The 20595-nt window shown below is 50.9% G+C and overlaps 1 protein-coding gene across 3 annotated transcripts in view; it reads right to left on the bottom strand.

Annotated features, from left to right (window-relative positions):
- CCM2 (CCM2 scaffold protein) overlaps window positions 1-20595 on the bottom strand; it is a 39104-nt gene that overhangs the window by 7162 nt on the left and 11347 nt on the right. For 2 of the 3 annotated variants that reach the window (XM_054991295.1, XM_054991294.1), the window contains exons 2-6: window positions 7366-7539; window positions 4120-4203; window positions 2649-2832; window positions 1397-1533; window positions 704-839 (exon numbers count right to left, since the gene is read on the bottom strand). In XM_054991295.1, coding sequence (XP_054847270.1) covers window positions 704-839; window positions 1397-1533; window positions 2649-2832; window positions 4120-4203; window positions 7366-7539 — 715 coding nt within the window. Of the gene's footprint in view, window positions 1-703; window positions 840-1396; window positions 1534-2648; window positions 2833-4119; window positions 4204-7365; window positions 7540-10986; window positions 11113-20595 lie in introns of those variants that run through there. The other variant, XM_054991296.1, reaches the window with a different exon arrangement.

The following is a 20595-nucleotide window of genomic DNA, read 5'->3' on the forward strand; positions in this document are numbered from 1 at the left end:
ATGCTTCCCGATTTAGAATGAAGCCTGACCACGCCCCGGAGACCAGATGTGAAACTGCACCTGGAGTTATTTTCACAGATACGAAGCCGCTCTTGTGCAGAAAATGCCCCAGGAGCAAACCTTCCTGGACTTGGTTTGCATTTGCATTTGGGAAAGGCCTATCCTGAATGAAAATACGGCGTGAGGAAATACCTGGGTGCATTGCTGGGCCACTCCAGCAGAGACCAGGTCTACAGGAGGGAGGGGCATGTCTTGTGTATGGCAGGAACTGGGCTGGGGAAAGATGGACTGCAAGTCAGGACAGAAAACCCAGAGCCTCTTCTGCCACTTTTCTCTTTCCAAAGCAGGACCTATGACCGGCCCATAGCTTCACTACCCAGCAGACCCCTACAGACGGAAGCGTCCAACAGTCCAAGCCCAGTCTGGAGCTCCAAGGGAGGGCCATCCACCTACCCCCAGGGCCTGCACCCTCCCAACACAGACCTGAAAGAGCAAAAGGGCAGCCAACTCCAGATCATTCAACAAGAGAGGCAGGCTATGCGGAAAGGGGAACAAGGGGACAATGAGTTAAGAGCTCCATTTCAGTTGCACTGTCTTGCCTCAGCATGCCAGGGCACCCCATGTGAACCCAGACAACTGACAAAAGTAAGCGTGGCCCTACAGGATACCCCAGGAGACACAATCAGAGAGCAGCTCTTCGTACCACTGTGCAGGGACAGATGCCGTGTTGGCGTGGAGGCCCCATCAAATATTGCTCTGTCTAGAAAGTCTATAGTGGACTCTGTGTAAACAATATGGAAGACTTGGCTGAGAAGGGAGCAAAGCTCCTCCGCAGTTACCTGGAAAAGGAGAGAAGAGAGTCAGGACAAGAGAGGGAGCCCATCTGCCTTCAGCAGCAACCTGAGGACCTGGCTCAAGAGACAGAAAAATCTCAGCACAGCTAGGAAGTTCTCTGCACAAGTCACCTTTCACCATTCCAGATGTGAGCTCATTGCTGGGTTATGCTGGCCCAGTGCTGATGCGGTCCCAGAGATGCAGACACTCTAGGACTTGGGAGCCAACTTGGAATGCTCAAATGAGCATTCAAATGAGCAACTGGAGTTATTTACCAAATGGCAAAGCCCAAACGGGGCGTCTGCAGAGATTCAACCCATCTCCTTTTGCTCTCCTCCTCTACGGAAGATTGTGTCTGAGACTGGTCCACAGTCCACATGGGACCCTTCGCCACAACTGCACCATCCATGGTGGTGAGAGATTCAGGTCAGGGTGCAATGGGCATTTTGCAAGTCTAGTCCAGGTTGGAAGGACCCTAACGGGGACCCCTTGGGGGGAAATGCACAAGGGGAAACACGGAGGGAAAGGAAAGCAGCCAGGTGACGGGGCAGAAGCATCTTACTTTGTTCTCCGTAGCCAGGACTACCAGACAGCACGCTTCGACGGGTACCACTCCGCTCTCGGAGAGTGATCCTGAAGTAAGAGCTTTAGAGCTTTCAGCACAAAGACTCTGGCTAGGGGAAATCCCGGGGTCCTGAGCTGAGAAGAAAGAGAGACCGTTAGTGAAACCACGAAGCACGTCTGCACAACTCCTGGTGGGAAAGGGGGGGGGGAGACATGGTTAATGGGGCTTCTCTCCCTCCCCTGAGCCTCTTGTTCTTTATCAAGTGAAAATGGCTTCATTTCAGCCACTCATTGTGGACAAAACTATACGTGAAATCAATACGGTCTGCCAAAAAGATATGGAACGTAGGGGGCAGAGGGGTGGGGAATAGAGTAATGCAGAAAACCTTGTGGCAAGCGTTTTGCAAAAGTCTGGCTCTCAGTGGGATGGGCCAACCTGTACCACTGAAGAATGTGGATGAGGCATTCCCAGGACAGAATGCTTCTCCATACAAAGGGAAACAGAATCCCTGCACAAACCTAATGTGTTAAGGGCAAGGTTAGGCAAGAAACCGCCTCTAACATGCTAGGTAAATTCAAGGATCTTTTTCAGTACAGAGAGAGAAGCGCTCCCTCCTATGGGCCCCACCCACCTGCATTCTCAAGTGGTACGGTCTCAGACACAGGCTGAGCCCCTCAGCCAGAACTAGGCCAAACTGTGCGTGCTCCTGTTGTCACAACCAGAAAGACTTACACCACAGAACCCCTCCGATGCTCCCTACGCACTCAGGGCCAGGTTGATGTGCACCAAAGAATCCCACTCCATACTCTACAGCAGCTGAGAGTTTGATTCTCCACTGAGGGGGTGAGGGAAAAAACTGCTTATTCTGCATAGTTCATTTTTTTACTAGTCATTCATGAGTAGGGGAAACAAGGAGCCGCACCAAAGACACATCCTGACAATAGAAGCTCCACTTGTGTTTCGTGTGCAGTGCAATGTTTTGTTCAGATGTTTCCACATGAGGACCAGAATCTCTTTTTTTAACAACTGAATGCCAAGAATTCAGGGAGCTGAACAGGGAACTAAGCAGCAAATCCTACATGCAAAGGTATGTGGAGCACGTTCAGGACCGCCTATAAATTCTGAGCAGATTTACTCTCTTCTAAAGGAGAGAGATTCCAGGGGACTGAGGGACCTTCCCAAACAGAGCGACAAAGGCCGAGGGACGCATCAGGCTCCTAACCGATTCCTCAAGCTGGTCCCAGCCTACCTGTTTTCAACACCACCAAGTGCGAGGAGTCGTCCCGGATGTACGACACCGATGCGATGTCGTGGATGGGGACCCTGAGTATGATATCTTCACCATCTCGCCACACCAGCTTGATGTTGTAGGCTGACAAACTAATCACAGCATCATGCTCTGGGGTCAGCTGCCCTGGAAGCTGATGTGCTCTCTAGGGGAAGGTGAGAGTGACAGCGACTGATCACAAAATCTGCTGAGATTGAGTTCTTCAAGAAATGTAAAAGCCAGAAATGGGATGACATATTTTAAGGAGAAAAGTACAGAAATTAGGTTAGAAACAAATACACACACATATATTCTGGGGCATCAAGCAAACAGATACCTAGTAGTAAAGAGTCCAGTAGCACCTTTAAGATGAAGCAACTTTATTGTAGCATAAGCTTTCGAGAACTGCAGCTCTCTTTGTCAGATGCATCGTCAGATGGTTCTCAAAAGCTGACGATGCATCTGAAGAAGAGAGCTGTGGTTCTCGAAAGCTTATGCTACAATAAAGTTGGTTCGTCTTAAAGGTGCTACTGGACTCTTTACTAGTTTGCAACTACAGACTAACATGGCTAACTCCTCTGGATCTAAAGAAAAGAGAACACCTAAGCAACCGCCGCCTTAGGGTTTGGAAAGAGGTCTCCCATCCTTTCAAAGACGTACCTCACAAGGGCAAATTCACACAACCTCTAAGGGGAGAGGCAAAAAGAATCTGACACACACAGCAGTTCTTGCATCACAGCAGGCAAATCCAGCAATCCAGACTGCTTGGCTCAGCAGGCAGGGCTGCTTCTCTGCCTGAGGGGTCCACCAAGAGAGCTGCTGCCGGGACACACCTCGCTCCAGCATATCTGGCTGCCTCTCCCCTCACCCTTTTGTTTGCCTGCACACTGACATCTTGGTAGGGTAGGAAGATGGAACTTTGGGGGGCACGTAGGCCAAAAAGTCTGCCTATCTCTGTCCCGTGCATTTTCATATGCATATTAAAGGGGCTTCAGACACACCAGCATACAAAGATGCTTTATACCAAGTCATGTTATTGGCTTCTCCAGCCCAGCACCAATTCCTCTGATTGGCTGCAGCTGCCTAAGACCTCAGAAGAAAGGTTCCTTTTCTCACCCTTAATGACCCAGATTCTGGGCAATGCCAAGGACAGCAGTTGGGACTTACTGAGGATGAAGACTGTGCCCCACCATTCATCAACCAGTCTTCTAATGGCCGTGACCAAAGATAATCCCCAGGGAGTGTCCATTAGCAACCCCCCCCCTCCCTTGGGACGTGTAAATTAGGTTATTTTGATATTTGTACTGATCTTTTTGAAAGGTATTTTTAAAAGCTCTCTCATTACCCATCACCCTCAGCCCTCCACGCTCTGCTCCAGAACACCAAAGCAGAGGTTTTAGGTACAGACCTGAGCTCCAAGTGTGGAACGACGCTCGAGTGAACTGGTACGCACCTTTGCATTGTCTATTAAATGCAGTATTTCAGTACGGCTGGAAGGATTCAAGTACCCCGGGACAGATGTTAATTGTCCTAAATACTGGAAAGCAAGAAAAATGTGTCAGAGTGCGAGAGAGAGAGAGAGAGAGAGAGAAGCCCACCTCTTTGCTTTGAGCCCTCTAAATGACAAGCAGTGTGACGTTCAGAATGCAGACCCACGGGGGGGGGGGCTCCTCTCTGCAGAGACCACCTTCATGCATTTAATGTAAGTAATCCAGTCTTGATTTGAAAGGGGTGTCCCTCCATTTTCAGGGGTGTGGGTGGGGGAAAAGAGAGCCTGAGATATGACCAAATCTTTTCTAACCGACTACTAAAGGAGCCCCACGCAAACCACAGCCAACAAGCATTCAGAAAAAAACCCACAAAGAAAGGATTTCTTTCAGACAGGCCATTGGAGATCATGAACACGTGCCAATTTTAAGATCTATTTGACCACCATGTTTACTGCAATACACCATTACCTTTTACACTACTACCCAACACAATACAACCCCCAGAGCCAGAGGGGTAGTGGTTATTTATTTGTGTTATGTGTGTTGTGTGCCGTCAAGTCACCGCCGACCTATGGCAACCCTATGTATGAAAGACCTCCAAAATGTCCTGTCATTAACAGACTTGCTCAGATCCTGCAAACTGGAGGATGTGGCTTCTTTTATTGAGTCCAGCCATCTCGTTTTAGGTCTTCCTCTTTTCCTACTGCCTTCCACTTTACCTAGCAAGGTTAATTACTTATGTTATCTATAATCTGCCTTTCTCACTGAGAATCAAGGTGGATTTACACAGCATAAGTCAATACAATCGATGGCCGGAACATTCAATGAACGATATAATCGGGCACGGATTGCAGAAATTGGAAAACAAGTATAAATCCAAATACAGAGAAACATTGCTAAAACAAAGGAGAACTCATTAAATACGACATATTTAATGATGCGGGCACTACCCAGTAGGAGCATATCGACTTCCACAGACAATACCCAGTAGTATAGTCTACAGCCCCTGTCCCTTTACCAAAGTATCTCTCTGAACCATTTCAGCACTGCTTATCGCCCGAGTGAAAAAGCCCTCCTGAATAATTCCACTTTGCACAGTTTGCAGAAATCAAGAGTGGGAGCTTTCCTGATCTCTGGAGGCAGGCCATTCCATTTACTTCATATATGCCCCGCCTTTCTCCACAACGGGTATCCACAGCAGCTGACATCCTTCTCCTCTCCTTCATTTTATCCTCACAACAACCTGTGAGGTAGGCCAGGCCGAGTGACTGGCGCACCGGGTCAGCAAGCTTCGATGGCAGAGTAAGGATTTGAACATGGATCTCCTAGATCCCAGTCTCATACTTTAACCACACCATCACACTGGCTCTCTGGTTAGACTGTTAGACAGACTGGGTCCAAATCGTCACTTGGCGTGAAGCTCACTGGGTGGCCTGAGGTCAATGTCTCTCTCTCTCTCACCTACCTTATAGAGTTGTTGCGAGAATTAAGCAGAGGAAGGAAGAACCAAGCAAGCTGCTCCCATAAGTTCCTTTGGAGGGAGGGTGGGAGAAAAATGTGGCAGGTAGGCACCCCCCCCACTCCCATCGTAAGCTTAATGATATTGAAAGGGGATGAGTAGAGGCAGCCTTCAATTTCTGAGCATTAGAAAACACAGGTGGGGAAGCCTGCAAGGACTAGCAGGGGGCATTTCATTTCCCCCTTCCCCATCATGTCCACTTTCCTTTTCCTGCCCCCCCCAGTGTCTTTCCCTTTCCCTGCTTCTTTCTGTCCGTAACACCCTCCTTTGACTAACCCCCTGACTTCTGCTTTCGCCCTCCCCTGCCCGGCACCCTCTCCCCTATAGCCCAGTGGGGTGGTGCTGGCTGGGCCCAGGTGTGTGGTAGGGATCCGGCAAGGACTCGGGGCAGGCACTTCACTCCCCCCCACCCTGTATCCTAGGGTTGCCAGGGAAGCAGGGGAGAGGGGAGTGCAGGGGTGCAGCACTTTCCTTTGTACCTCCAGTGAGCAGCCCTCCACAACCCGCCATAATGTGACATTATAGTTTGGACTGATTCTTACGGATTTGGACCTGGTCAAAGTGCGTGTGCACACTTGCCCCTCACGTGATGACATCACTTCCGAAAGTGATGTCATCATGGCAGGGCACAGAGAGAGGTGCGCCCGTTTGCCCAGGATGCCTGCCGGGGCAGGTGACTGCTGGGCAGCTTGTGGCTGTCAGGAGTTTGGCGCTTGCCAGCGCTACTGACTTGCCTTCCCCACACTATGTCCTCTTTCCCTCCGTATGCTCACCTTCCCCTATGTCCTTCTCTCCGTCAAACCCACTAAACAGCTTACCTTTTGCCTGTCCCCATCTCCATTTATCTTTATTAATTTACCTCATTTGCATACTGCCTTTCTCCACAATGGATCTCCACAATGGGGACCCAAAGCGGCTGACGTTATTCTTCTTGCCTCCCTATTACCCTCACAACCACCCTGAGAGGTAGGTGAGGCCGAGAGAGTGTGACTGGCTCAGTCACCCAGTGAGCTTCCACAGCAGAGTGGTGATTCGAACCCAGGTCTCCCAGACCCTCCTCTGAAATTCTAACCACTACATTACACTGGCTTTTGTGGAATGCCTGCTATTGAACAGTAGCAAGCAGTGGGGCGTGGATGAGGCATGCAAGTCATAACGTATCTAGTGGTGCAGCAGCGGCTGCTGCTGGGCCTGGCCCCCAGGAGTCCCCCTCAAAGGCCAAAAGAGCCCTGCCCCTCCCTCTGCCTTTTTCCAGCAAAAACCAAGCCTGGAATACTGGATGTTGCAGTTGCCTGGCAACAGCCATTAAAGGAATCTGGTTAAAGCTACAAGTGGTTCTTTTATCATTTGGGTTTTTTTAACCCCCCCCCCCAAGTATTTTTTTTAATTTCAGATTTTTCTGCAAACCTGGGGCATTTTTCAGGCGTTTACAGAGATCTGACTTGTCCGCCCATGCCTCCAGTCTCCAGGTTTAAGTATCCATAGATCAGGGCCACTGGGCTATTTGGATATAAGATTTAGAACTTTGGGGCTGATTCTACATAGAAGGGGGGCATGTGGTACTCCAGCAGCGCAGGGAAACTCTCATCAATGGACTCGGAACAGGGGGGCAGAGGCCACCCACGTCTTCAGGCCCGAAACCCAGAAACAAAGGCTATGGTCAGACTGCCCAGGAACAGGAAGACGCTACCTTCACTTCCTTTTCAATATAATCGTTCAAGAGGACATCCGGTTCTACCCGATCCGGCAAGGAGAGCGACACCGAATGCAGTGGCCGCCTCTCTGTCACCTTCTCCTGCGCCTTCTTATCCCGTCCCTTTTCGCCTTTCAGGAAGACACGCTTGAAAGGGGACACTATCCCAGGCTGAAAGAAGAAAGGGGTGGAAACATTTCAATATGACATTTCAGGTAGTATCATTTCATGCTCAAAAAGCCACCCGGTTTGTATCAAAGTGCAGGACTGCCAGAAAGGAATCCATTGCCATGGCATTTAAAAGAGGATGTATTCACAGAGCAGAGCATTGCACACCCCCTTCCAGGGGCTGGGCAGCCTTCATATTGACTGCAGCTGCTTCATCCTTCTTGGGAAAGGGCTTATCAGTCGCTTGTTCTTGTAAAGTCCTTAAAATGAACAGCTGGTTCTTTTCTAAGCCGAGCACCCTTCCAGCTTAAAGGAACACAAGTGGGCGGCTATCTATGTCACCCCAGAAACTAGGCTGGCACAAGACAGTTTGCTAGCTGCCTCCAGCCAGATCGACTGTGGAAGCCAAGAAGCGTGCTCCTGAATCTCTTGCAACATCAGAGAATAAACGCGGGGACTTCGCAAGGGGATGTGCGGCACATCCCTCAAACTGCAACCTGCTTCAGCAGCACCTTAACGGTACTGCCCCTACACCCAACCGTAGAGGTTGCCTGCACAGGGAGGCCAGCCCTGTTCCACCAACAATTAACTCTGCTTTCATTCCAAGTCTTTCCGTTTGTGGGGCTTTACGCCTTTTTTATTCCTGATACTAGTTTATAAGGAATTACACGGCTATGTTTGGGAAACTGTATGTTCTTCTGCAGAGAGAGCCTGCCAGTTGCGGAAACTCACCCACAGGCAGTGACTCCCCTCCTCCCAGTGTTCATGCCGACAATCCAATTCCTTGACTGCTTGAGAAAGCGAACATCCTCCGCTGCGTGTGCCCTGTTGGGGACCTGTCCTCAATACAGCCTGCCTCGCCACTAGACAACGCTCCCTGTCTCTGCTCACACCCGAGGAGCCACTGCGCAGCCTCTTCCCCTCACTTACTGGGCAGAGAAGCCCAGTTCTCAGAAACAGGCATGTCAGCTTCGTGGTTGTTTTCCTACAATGGCTTCAGCCACTGCAAGTTCTTTTTTTAAAGTGAGAGACCCCAAGTTTCACAATGTGTCACGCCTCATTTGCAAAAGGCGATCTGGAGTAACACAGGCTTTGCAACCGGATTTTAACTCCACTGCATTCACAACGTATAAAGGAGGAAGTCACGTGGCTTGTTCTGCTGGGACTCGACTCGCACTGCTGGCCTGAGCGCTTGCTTTGATAAGCATCCCTGACAGCAGCGCAGGAAGAGGCCAGGCACTTGCCTCCTCTCCAAAATCCACTTCCCAAGCAGCCAGAAAGCGGCGGGATTCTGCCATTCATCAGGCTGCAACGTGCTTTTTCTTATCCAATTCACCGCTATCCATTTGTGTACTCCGTTAAGTAGCTCTAGATATGAAATATGAATGAGGTAGCCAAGATGGAAAGGGATACAGACGCTAAATGCAGAAGCGAGACCCCGTCGAACAGAAAAACTGCACAAGGAGCGCCAAAGCAAAGAGAAGGAAAGCGTATCCAGGCTGCTCATTTCCACCTGAAGGTCATCAAGGGGGCAGCGCAGACCCTGCACCACGCGAAGCTCAGTTCTGATCAACAAGTGACCCAAGATCACTTAGCACAGATTAGTTGCTTGTTAACATGCTTTAATCCAGCCTTGCAAATAAATCCACAGAACTAATTTCTTTAAGATTTCCTGCCAAGCCATCCGGAGGTGGTTCTTCCGCACCACACATAACAAGACATACGGCTACCTGCAAGCTTGTTTTAACACACACACCCCTCAAGATATTTGGGCATTGGTGGCTGGTGGCTGGATACTGACAAAAGAGTCTACAAGAGTTATTCACTCTGAGATTCGCCATGTTTTTAAGCGGCTGCTGGACCACTAGGAAAATCTTCCTTAAGGCGAGACGTTCCACCAGCATCTGTCTCAGGGCAACAATACTTCCCTCCACAAAGTAACCGTGCACCTTGCTTTCCTTTGCTGTTTTATGGTGGAGCAGTCTATTGGCAGCCAAGCTCAGAAGCAGAATGTCCCCGCTAGCCAAACGCTGGGGAGCAGCTGCCTCTGGAGCCTGCTTATGAACTGCAGCATTCAGCCGGTCACTGTGGGAAACAGGACTAGAACTGACCCCTGGTGTAAACCACCATGACCACTTTTGCGTTCTTTTCAGGCTCTCCAAACCATCGTGTGCAGGTCACAAAGCCACACGCTACAACACAGCAGGTTCAAGTTTCAGTTTTGCTAAGTGGCGCCCAACAAGCCCAGCTCTGGCAGTCAAGAAAGCTCGGGAATGCAGGCTTCCCACCAGATGTACAGCAAGCCAGTCAGCCTGTCCCAGCAGACACAAGCAGAACTCTCCCGAGACCCAGCCAAGGAAGGGACCAAGAACAGAGGCCAGGCAAGATGATGGGCGGCCCTGCCAGCTACAGCTCCAGCATGCGCAAGGATGCCATCTGGGCTATCTGAGGCAGCACACTGCCCGCCCAGAGCTCACGAGCCTCCTCGTTGGGCTATACCTGTGGATTTAACAGGGAGTGGAGCTCCACCGGGGCTGGCAGGGTGGGGCCTGGGCGTATATTCCAGCCAGACTCCCCAAGGACTTTGCCATTCAGCCCCATTCAGACTGCTGCACTGTACTTGGTTACAGAAGACACATGAAAAACAGCATGGGGGGGCAGTGAAGTGGGAGGGTTCCAGCTGAAACTCTTCACAGGTGAGAGACGCTGGGGATTCACTACCTTGCAGGCAGGGTTACATGCCAGGTGAAAACCTTAGCCTGTTGAGGGTATGCAGGACCAATACAGAACGAGATGAACTTTCATACACGGTGGTGTTAGGTGCCAGTGAGGCATTGTGGCTGCAGCATCTCACAAGGAGCTGGGCTGACATCCCCAGTTAGCTCCAGGGTTATTGGGAGGGTAAAATGAGAAGGGCAGAACCACATCCAGTGCCCTGAGCTTCTTAGAGGAAGGGAGGGATACTAATAAGAGATAGCCAGCATAGCTCTGGCGTACAACAACAGCAAAGAGCAAAAAGCAGCCCCGGAAAGGAGTGCTCTGCCGGGACATTGCTGGTGAAGCCAATCCATGGATTTACAAGTTCCAGGGATGTGGTGGCTGAGTTTCCATTGATCTGCCCACCAGTAAGCAGGAATGTTCCTGCACCCAGAGACGCAGGAGCAAGTCTCACACCTGGAAAAACTTAAGAATATGTGGTGCACTTTAATGACCCCAGGAGAAGTTTTGCCGAGACGCCCCTTACGAGGGGATTCAAAACAGGGGAGAAAGGAGGTGGGGTTGATGGTTGTGGATGGAGAGGCTGTCGCAGGCACAGAAGATGGACAGAAGGCATGGCAGAGACAGGGAGGAGGCAGAGAGGAAATGCATGCAGAGACTGCCATGACTCCTGGAAGAGCAAGAAGGGCCTGCTCTGAGCAGGCAGGCAGCTGAGCAATTCCCGAGGCCTACCTCACTCTCCATGAAGGATCCAGGTAGCAAGAGCAGAAACAAACGAGAGGGGCTGAGACAGGAGCCTTCTCGGCCTGCCTCATGGCATCCTGCTGCGCACCGTCAGGCGACCAGCCGACATGTTCAAAGGGCGAGGCACACTGTCAGCTTCTGCTCTTAAGCAAGCCTGCAAGCAGGACACGGGCAGACCACAGCTTCCTTTTGCTCAACCTACGCACGAGCAGAACACCGCCAGAGAGACCCAGCTGGGCCAGCTGCAAAGCCCAGAAGTCCCCGGGGAGATGTGCGACAGGCGCATCTTCAGCCATCAAAGGGCGCTCCTTGTGGCCTCCAGGCAGCCTGAGACGCGGAGCAGAGGCCCTTTCTGCTGACAGAAGGCGCTGCTGATAATGGAACAGGCTGCAGGACCCAACCCAGAAAGCTGGAAGCCAGAAGTTGCCCACTGCGGCACTCTGCAACTGGTAGTAGAGGGCCAGGGGGGCAAGTTTTATCCCATGCTGAGCATGGGCGAGAGCTACACATGGCTAGGAAAGGCACCGTTTAGGGAGGGAGTGCCAATATTCCCAGGAAAACTTCCCCATTTCCCCCTCAGACATTCTATGTAATTTCACAAACATGGAGGTATTGTCAATCTACCTCTTTGTATGGGGTACATAGTAGAGTATATTTGACTGGAAGGGAAGAGGGAGGTAACCACGAAGACTCATTTGGAGAAAGATAGTGGCGATGCAGACACACACACACCCCCACACACACACCCAGCTGCAGGTGCATGGATGGGCACTGAACCAAGTTCTCACGCAGTAGACAGGCAGCGGAACGGCTGTTCTCCCTGCACTCCCATCCTGTGGCCAACAGTATCACCAGGCCGTAACGCTCCTGACATAATTCACAGGGTCAAAAGGAGGATCAAAGTATCACACACACACAAGCACACCACTGACATCCCTGGTGACTGAAGAGTATGTTTGGGGACAGGAGCGCGAGAAATAGGTTGACAGGAAGCAAACAAAAATCCACAGGAAGCAATGACCAGTGAAACAGGTTTAGAAGGAAGTCAGCTGAAGCCCGGAGACACGGGAGTTGTGCACAAAAGGGACTGCCGTGCTGGTCTGCAGCAGCAAACACCACTGTGGGTCTTGTGGCATCTTCAAGACCAACAGACTTCTTTGGGCAGAAGCTTTCATCTTCCACCACTCAAATATGAACACCCTCCCTCCCCACAGAGCTCAGGACAGGTTTATTTTATCCTTGCATCAACCCTGTAAGGTAGGCTAGCCTGAGAATGACTGGTCTGAGGTCACCTGGTGAGGAGCTTGGCTGAGTGGAGATTTGAGCCTGCATCTCCTCAGGCCCAGTCTCACACTCCAACCCCAACCCCTACACTGCATCGGCTAACTGGAACTTCTGTCAAAGTGGGCTCAAGCCCACAAATGCTTCTAGCACAATAAATCCAGCAGTCTCTCAGGAGCCACATGATCTTTTGTTGCTTATGCACAGAAATGGTTTATGCATAAACAAGGATTTTTTTATGCTGCAAGAGACCTCACGCCTTCCTTTTCCTGAGCTTTGGAGACCACAGATCATGCAAACACTGACCGCACCCTCTGCTGGGGAGATCGGCTGAGGCTCAAGGAGCAGATTCAAGGAACGCAGTCGGGAATCTGCAAGAGGCAAAGGAGCACACGTGCACACCAGCTGAACGGCGAGCACACACGCTGCAGCGCAATATTCCAGATCATTGCCAGCGGGCTGTTCCATTAGCCTGATTTGGACACAGTCCGCTTTAAAAGGCACTGAGTCTTTAAGAGCACAGAGCTGAGTTTTCGCCCTGAAGGCTCCCTCTTTGAGAAGCTCAGGCACTCTGCTGCTGCGGATTACTTGGCGAAGCACGTAAGAGCAGCCCTGCCAGGTCAGGCCAGGGGCCCCACTAGTCCAGCATCTTGGCCCCCCGGAAGGCCAAAGCCTGACCACAATATTGTCCCTTCCCCTTGCTGGTTTTCAGAGCCACACTGCCTCTGATCAAGGAAGCGCCACTTCATGAGCAGCTGCCAATGGACCTATCCTCCAGGAATCTCTTCAGCCCCCTTTCAGAACATCGGAGCTTGGGGCTATCACTAACATGACCTCCATCAGTTAATTCTGCCCAGTATGAAAAAGTCCCTTCTTTTGTCTGTCCTGAACCTGCTGGCCACCAGCTTTGATTGCTCCTGACTTCTAATGTGTTATATATGGGGTGAGGGACAGAAAGCTCCCCCCCCGCCCCTTGCCCGCCCAGTTCCGAGGGATCCCAAGTGTAAATTTCCCCAAAGGGCCATACAGTAACACCACCGAGGCCATTTCAGGTTGTGAAACGGTGTGTGTGGGGGGGGGGAGCTGAAGCCCCTTCTCCTCACAAGCGGCACTCCTGCTCAAAATCAGGCCCATACACACCTGGGAAGAGAGTTTCTGGCACGGAACTCCAGGTGCACATCTGACTCGAAGTCCGTGTGTCCGCCACGTGACCACCACATGGATGCTGTAACATGTGAAATGACCCACAGTCATCTTTTCTCTCTGCCAACACACCTCAAGCCTACCCTGAGCCCCTCTGCCAATGGAACGGAAGTGCTCTCCTTCCCCGTATCAGTTCATCTGTCGGTTTCCTCTGCTGCAGTCTTCCCCATTCCCCCCTGCCACGACCTGGCAGACCGCTCCTCTCTTGCTCTTCCAGAAGCCTGCTCCTCCAAGAGGTTTTTCAGACTTCCTGCTACCCATGATCTAACCGGAGCCACCCCATATTATTCCACTACCAAACTCTGTCCCTTTTCCTGCAGACATGCCCTGTGCAGGGTACGTGCAAGAGGGGCAACCGGGGCCAGCCCTTTCGAGGCTTGCCTGACGCAGGCAGAGGCAAAGCCACTCCCCCCGAGGGCCTCTGCACTCACACAGTCCCGTGTTTGCTGGGCTGCTACGAGGCAGAGGCAGAGGCAGATGCTTTGCACAGGTATAGAGCCAGAGGAGTTAGCCGGGCTAGTCTGTAGTCGCAAATTAGTAAAGAGTCCAGTAGTAGCACCTTTAAGACGAGCCAACTTTATTGTAGCATAAGCGTTGAAGAACCACAGCTCTCTTCGTCTGACGATGCATCTGACGAAGAGAGCTGTGGGTCTCAAAAGCTTATGTCACAATAAAGTTGGTTAGTCTTAAAGGTGCTACTGGACTCTTTGCTATTTTGCACAGGTAGCAGCTGAATCTCAGGAATCCAAGAGTCGCTCAGAGGCAAATGTCAGCGTTGTGCTTAAGCCCAGCCTCAAAAGACAGCCAGGCTGCTATTTTGTACGTTGTCTTTGTTGCAAGAGACAAAGAAGGCCTCGAGAGGGAAACTGAAAACAGCCTGATGTGGCACGTGGGCACTGGAAAGATGATTCTGAGCCTGCCTTCAGAAAATGAAACTGCTCCCCCACAAAAGAGAAATCATCTCTGGTGACATCACTGGAAATTTTACATCTCTAATCACCCCTTGCTAAGTATAACAGAAATTCAATAGTAGCCAGCAGGACCTCTGTGCTTATGGGACACTAAGTGTGGGCCAGGAAAGACGACTTACATCAAAGACACCCAATACTCCATACAAGGATGACCAAACAGTGTGACAGTGAGAGCCCGTGTGATGTTGCGGTTAGTGTGTTGGAGTAGGATCTGGGAAACCCAAGTCGGAATCCCCACTCTGCCAAGGAAGCTTGCTGGGTGGCCTTGGGCTACTAACGCCTGGTCAGCCCAATCTACCTCGCAGGGTTGTTGTGAAGAGGTGAATGATGCCAGCCACTTTGGGTCCCCGCCAGGGATAAAGGCAGGGTATAAATAAAGTGCTGCAACAACAAAGCAGGTTGGAAGAAAGCAGAGCTCCCGTATCTCTGGCAAAGGCTGAGGCTGCGAATGGAGAATGCCTACCCACAAAGCTGATTTGGGCCCATCAGGGGAACGCCACACTCAAAAACTGGGGAAACTCCCACACAAAACACCGAATCCTTAATTGGTGTTAATGGCTGAGGGCCTGAAGCAACAGCAAGGAGATTCCCAACGGCTCTGTACTGGGAGCTACAAAACCTCCTCAGCTGGCTTTGCTCGGGAAAGTGGCTGCTTAACTAGTCAGAGGTCTTAAGCTAGCAACAACAAGTCAGGGATAAGCATGAAATCCATATCTAGGTCTCAGCCTACTTTGAGGGCTCCAAGTTGGCCACCAGCTCTTCCCGTTTCTGGCACCAGCATCAATGGTGGTGTCCAACTCAGACCCCTCAAAAACAGAGGAACTCCCAGACGCAGCTGCCACTCTTCGTGGCCCTCAAGCTGTGGAACAACTTTGCTGGAGCACTGGCCCGTTAGCCAATGCTGTACTCTGCTGGGCACATGCTCCCAAAAGGGGTCTAGCAAGTCACAAATTACGTGCCTGGCCTGCTTTCTTCAATGCAGGTTAAGGCAGCTTCAAAACAGCCTTCAACCCTCTCCTCCCCTGTCTGAACAGCACTGGTCTATCTTGGGCAGAATTCCTTCCTGTCATGCCCCCTGCAGCCAGGCCAGAACCAAGAAACAGGCAGACCCAAGCAAGGGAACTGAAGGGCATCAGGAGAGGCAGAGCAGAAAGACCCAGCTGGGAAGGGGAGGGCAGGGACACTGAGACCACACCGGCCCTTAGGACTTTTGGCTAAGGTCACAGCTGGATTTTGATCCAGAGGGGCAGAGATGCCGCCTTTGCAGAGACTGACAACAGCCGGCTGACTACCTGCTGCAGGTCCAGAGTGGGACATTTTACCTGGGTGGGGACCGCTGCGGCGCCGTGTCACCCAACACATTCTGCATGATTCAGGACTAGCAGGGAGAAGGGCAGGACACGCGGGGCTGCGGCGATGGTCACGAGAAGGCTGTAAAGAAAGGCTGCACGCCTTAAGCGGACTCTCGGGCCTGCTACCCAGGACGGAGGCACGTCTTCCTCCTGATTCCAGTCCCACGCCATTCTTGACCATCAAAGAGCCGTTTACATGACAAAGCCCCACACGGCTCTTAACAGACTGTGCTCTTCTGATTCAGACGGCACACAAGCCGCAGAGCCTGGGCAGAACCGTCCGGCTTTCCTGTCACACCCAGAACAAAGCTTACTGGGTCTCCCCAGGGCGCCTGAGACCCAAGTTAGCCACGGGTGGCTGGCCTCTCCATAGCCAGAGATTCGGAACAGGCTCCGGGGGGGGGGGGGCTTCTGAGGCCCTTTCCTGTTCCGCTGGAAGAGCACGAGAGGCCCTCCTTGCTCGCCACAGCTCCGGCTTAGCATTCTGACTCTCATCACCACCACGTGCGGAGAGAGGTGGGGGGGCCCAGCACTCACGCGTTCTAAACCAAGACCACAAAACAAGTGCAACAGGCTTCACGTTCTGCTTTGAGGGTGGGGGGAAAGGAGGCAGGACTCAACAACAGCAAGCCACGTTAAGGGACTCTCTCTGATATGCTCCTCCTGCCCCGCCCCTCACTCTCTCTCACACGCACAAGGTCTAGTTTGTTTTAGACTCTCTGACACTGGCTTCTTTGTTTCTGGCGTTGCTCTGCCTCCAGCTCTGCTCAGGTTTCACAGAACCTTTTCAAGGTGGAAACAGATGAGGCCTAACAAAAGCTCCAGCTCAGCTGATCTAAAATTACTAAACTGGGAAGCACGTTGGATGGACTTCTTCCTGGAGGAGCTGCACCATCCATTGCTCTGAGGTGGCACAATTCCTGGCTGAACAGCACACTTAGAGGACCTCCCGGACGCCCGGCTGATTTTGCTTTTTATCGACATGGCTGTTCAGACCCCTGGCAGCATGGTTTTAGGGTGGCTGTGGGAGGAAGATCTTGGTCCCAAGGGAACATTTACATTGATTCCATCAGGATTCAAGCTTCTCTGGAGCTGCCAGACATGGACTCAGTCTGTGCTAACAGACACCTCCAGTCTGTCCCCTTCAGGCCAAAGGGGGCAGCGGGGAGGGGGGGGTTAGTCAGCCCTGGCAACACCAAACCTACACCCAGAAGGGACAGTGGAAAGAAACCCCGTGACTGCATCTCACCCTCTTCATAAAGTTTTCATTTTAATTAGGCAGCCTTCTTTTCCTTCACCGTATTACCGCATTGCTTACTGGACACATTGTACGGCATCCTCTAACAGCAAAATCCAGTTTATTTGATTATTATATTGTTTCTGTTTCATTGCTCTTAAGGGCAATCCAGTTTTATTGCATGGTGCATGGCACGCGCTAGCTAGGCATCTTTACGGCTGCCTACAATGTCAAATTAAGTAAATAAATTAAGTGCTTCTAGATCAAGCCTGCTTCTTTGGACTGAGAGACCCGCCTCACCTTGCCAAGTCTTTGCCAGTGGCCCATCAGCGTTGGGCTTTGCCGGCCCACGTGGCCCATCAGTGACTCAGAAGCAGTCGGCTCAGGCACACGAGGAGGGAGCCCTGATGCCCCTCAAGCTGCTATAAAATAAAATTTAGAGTGCTGGTCACAGGGACCTCCATGGATGCAGGACCCAGCGAGGTCGCCGTGTTAGGCTGCTGCAGCTGAAACGAGGGAATCCCAGGACAACTGAGAGGCAAACCCATTTATCGAAGTTTATACTCTCAGAGATTAAAGCTTGTGCTACAGGGAATGGATTGTTTTTTAAGGTATCACAGGACGCTGATTTCTGCAGAAACAACAAATCCCTTTCCATACAGTAAAAACATACGGCAGTTTCTTGAGACGATCCCAAGCTTTCCTCCCACCATTGTGCAGCATCCACCCGAGGCTTCGTTTTGCATTGGCAAGGCCAGAAATAGGACATGATGCAACAACACTCTATCCACCCCAAGAGTGCATCCAATACACTCTTCAGCTACACTCTGCAGGCGCCAGAGGATCAGTTTAGAATCAAAGCCTCAAAAAAACCCCAAACCCTCAGTTTTTGTTCTAAACACTTGGGAGGGTGTGTGTGTGCAGAGGGAGCGAGAAAGAGAAGAAAGGAAAATGCCAATCTCAGCCTTCTCCAACATTCCCTGTCCTCTCCCAGCAATGCCAGAATATATTCCTTCTCTGGGAAGTGCCTGAGAGGGCCATACCTCCATGGCACTGCCAGAGGAAGCAGCCTCCAGCCCCCCCCCCGCCCCCTACAAAACCAAAGACGGGAGGAAGTCCCCTGCTCCCAAACACTGCAGTTAGTGTGGGGGTGGGGCGGGGAGAAGAGGCATGTTGGGAACTCTCCATGGCTAACAAATCACCTGACGGGGTAACAGCAAAGCAGTACAGGAAAGAAAACACAAATGTTCTAACTTGTTCCCCTATCAGTTCTTGCTTGAGACTTGGTGGCCGAGTGATTTAAAATACTCGTGTCCTGCCTCAAGGCAGGTCACAAAAGAATACCCCATGGTATCTGTGACAATAAAAACAAATTCCAAGAACCACCCACCCTTAGACACCAAGACTCTGCCGGAGAGAATTACACAGCCAGTTACAGAAAAAGCGGAAAATCCCTCCCAAACACACTGCCTGACCATCTCTTTCAACAGCTCAGCAATGCGGAAGTCTCCTTTACCTCAGCTGGCAGACCACCCCACAGCAGGAGTCCTGCCCCCCCCCCAGGTGCATCGCCATTTCCTGGAGAGAGGGGAAAACGGCAAACAGCAGGAATACCGCTCTGCTCTCTAAGCTAGTCCCTGAGCAAGCCTGATGTCTCCTATATCTGCACACCAAACTTGTTCACATACATTATGAGAATTCTCATATGCAATGCAACACGAGGGGGGGAGGTGTCCCACTTTCCTTTACGATTCACATCTCTCAGCCATAGATAAAAGCCATCCCCAGCAGTTAAGCCAGCTTTGTCCTGACTTGGCCTCATGGAGGTCCCCCCTTCACGCATCCCCCCAAAAGAGAGACAGAGATCTATCCATTCACGTTCAGTAAAACCCTATGGGGTCACCCTAAGCTGGCTGTGACTTGACGACGGCACTTTCCACCACCATAGAAGGCTACCCACGGGCAACTTCATGTTTACTTCAGCTGTGCTGGCCTCCACACCAGCACTCAAGGAAAAAGGAAAGGAATTTTCCCAGAACGCTATTTTTGGAACTGCCTCCTTTCCCTTGCTCTCTTCAGAGAAGAATTCCTGCCTTAGTCCTTCAAGAACACACTTTTATTCTGATTTATTATACCTATTGGAGGGAAACGAAACCGTTTGTTATAGGAAAGAGGCAGAAAAAGTGAAAGGTAAGAACCCCGAGGGATCATTCTTCACCATCAGCAACAACAAGGTAAGATTCTGGCTGAAGAAGTTCACAGCCATACATGAACACTTTGCATACACAAAACCTACATTCAGGACAAAGGGGTTCAATGCTGCGCTCCTGGGTGAAAGCAGCCTACTTAGCTCTGCTACTCTTTCCCTCCTGGAAGGCTAGACTGCTAGGAAACCTCTGTGCTGCTACTGCTTGGCTACTGAGAAAGCCAAGGAGGAGGGATGCTGCAGGCACCAAAGCCCCATTTCAGAAGGAAGCTGAAAGGGAGACTCAGAAGAATCAAATCCCTCCAAGACAGGACACGTATTTCAGGTTAGAAGAGGCGCAATCTTGAAAGGATTCTTGCATACTTAGCAAGCCAAGTCACAGAAGCCATAAGAGGCAAGGCGGCTTTCTTTAAAAAGTGGGAAACTCGTTCAAACAAGGTGAATGGAAAGAAGCACAGGCTCTAGCAAAACAAATACACACTGGGTTGGGTTTCTGGCATGACACTCGTGTTTACCTAGAGATAGTTAGCTTGCGTAGGACTATTCAAATGTCCAGTCGTTCTTTGTGTCAGGACAGAAGGGGAGTTGCATGCTTAATTAAGGGAGGATTCATTATTGGCTGACCAGTTTACTGGCGGGCAATTAGAATTCCTTCACGTACTCAAGGATTAATTGCTTTGTTCAGTTCTTAGTTCACCAAGATGTGAAGACGTAGCAGCTAAGATGAGCTATTCTTTGTTTTATTACCAATGTACCCTTTTAATCCTGTATGTAGTAAATCTCTTTTTGGAAGCCAAAACACGTGTCTGTGATTTTTAATTCTGCTGTGCATATTTCATAACTCTGCCAACACACTGACAGAAAGGGGAACAAAAGAGAATTTGAGGAGCGTGTTGCTTAAAAACTTAAGTGTTTCTTCAAATATATCAGCAGCAAGAAGGCAGTTGAGCAACCAGACAATAAAAGAATGAATGGATTGTGTTAGGAAGACTGGGGTGGGGTGGGGAGGGGGTTTGAACTTTGAGGAAAGATCAAGGGATTGTGGTAGACACCTTGATGAAAACATTGACGGCACTGAGACCAGCAGCAGAGAAAGATGCAAACTCCATGACAAGGACTACTAGGAAAATAAAAGGGCCGACATGGTAATTGCTATGGATGTAGCCCCAACGGGAATACTGTGTGCAGTTTTGGTGAGGATACTCCCCCCCCCCCGCGCCAAATACCGCAGAGGTGGACAAAGTGTGGAAGAGGGCAGCCAAGTGGATTAATGGGACGGACCACCCTTCCTATGAGGAAAGACTAAAGAGCACTGTAGCTCGGACAACAAATGGAACAGAGGCCAAG

Source organism: Eublepharis macularius, chromosome 11 (assembly GCF_028583425.1).
Source record: "Eublepharis macularius isolate TG4126 chromosome 11, MPM_Emac_v1.0, whole genome shotgun sequence".
Classification (NCBI taxonomy): domain Eukaryota; kingdom Metazoa; phylum Chordata; class Lepidosauria; order Squamata; family Eublepharidae; genus Eublepharis; species Eublepharis macularius.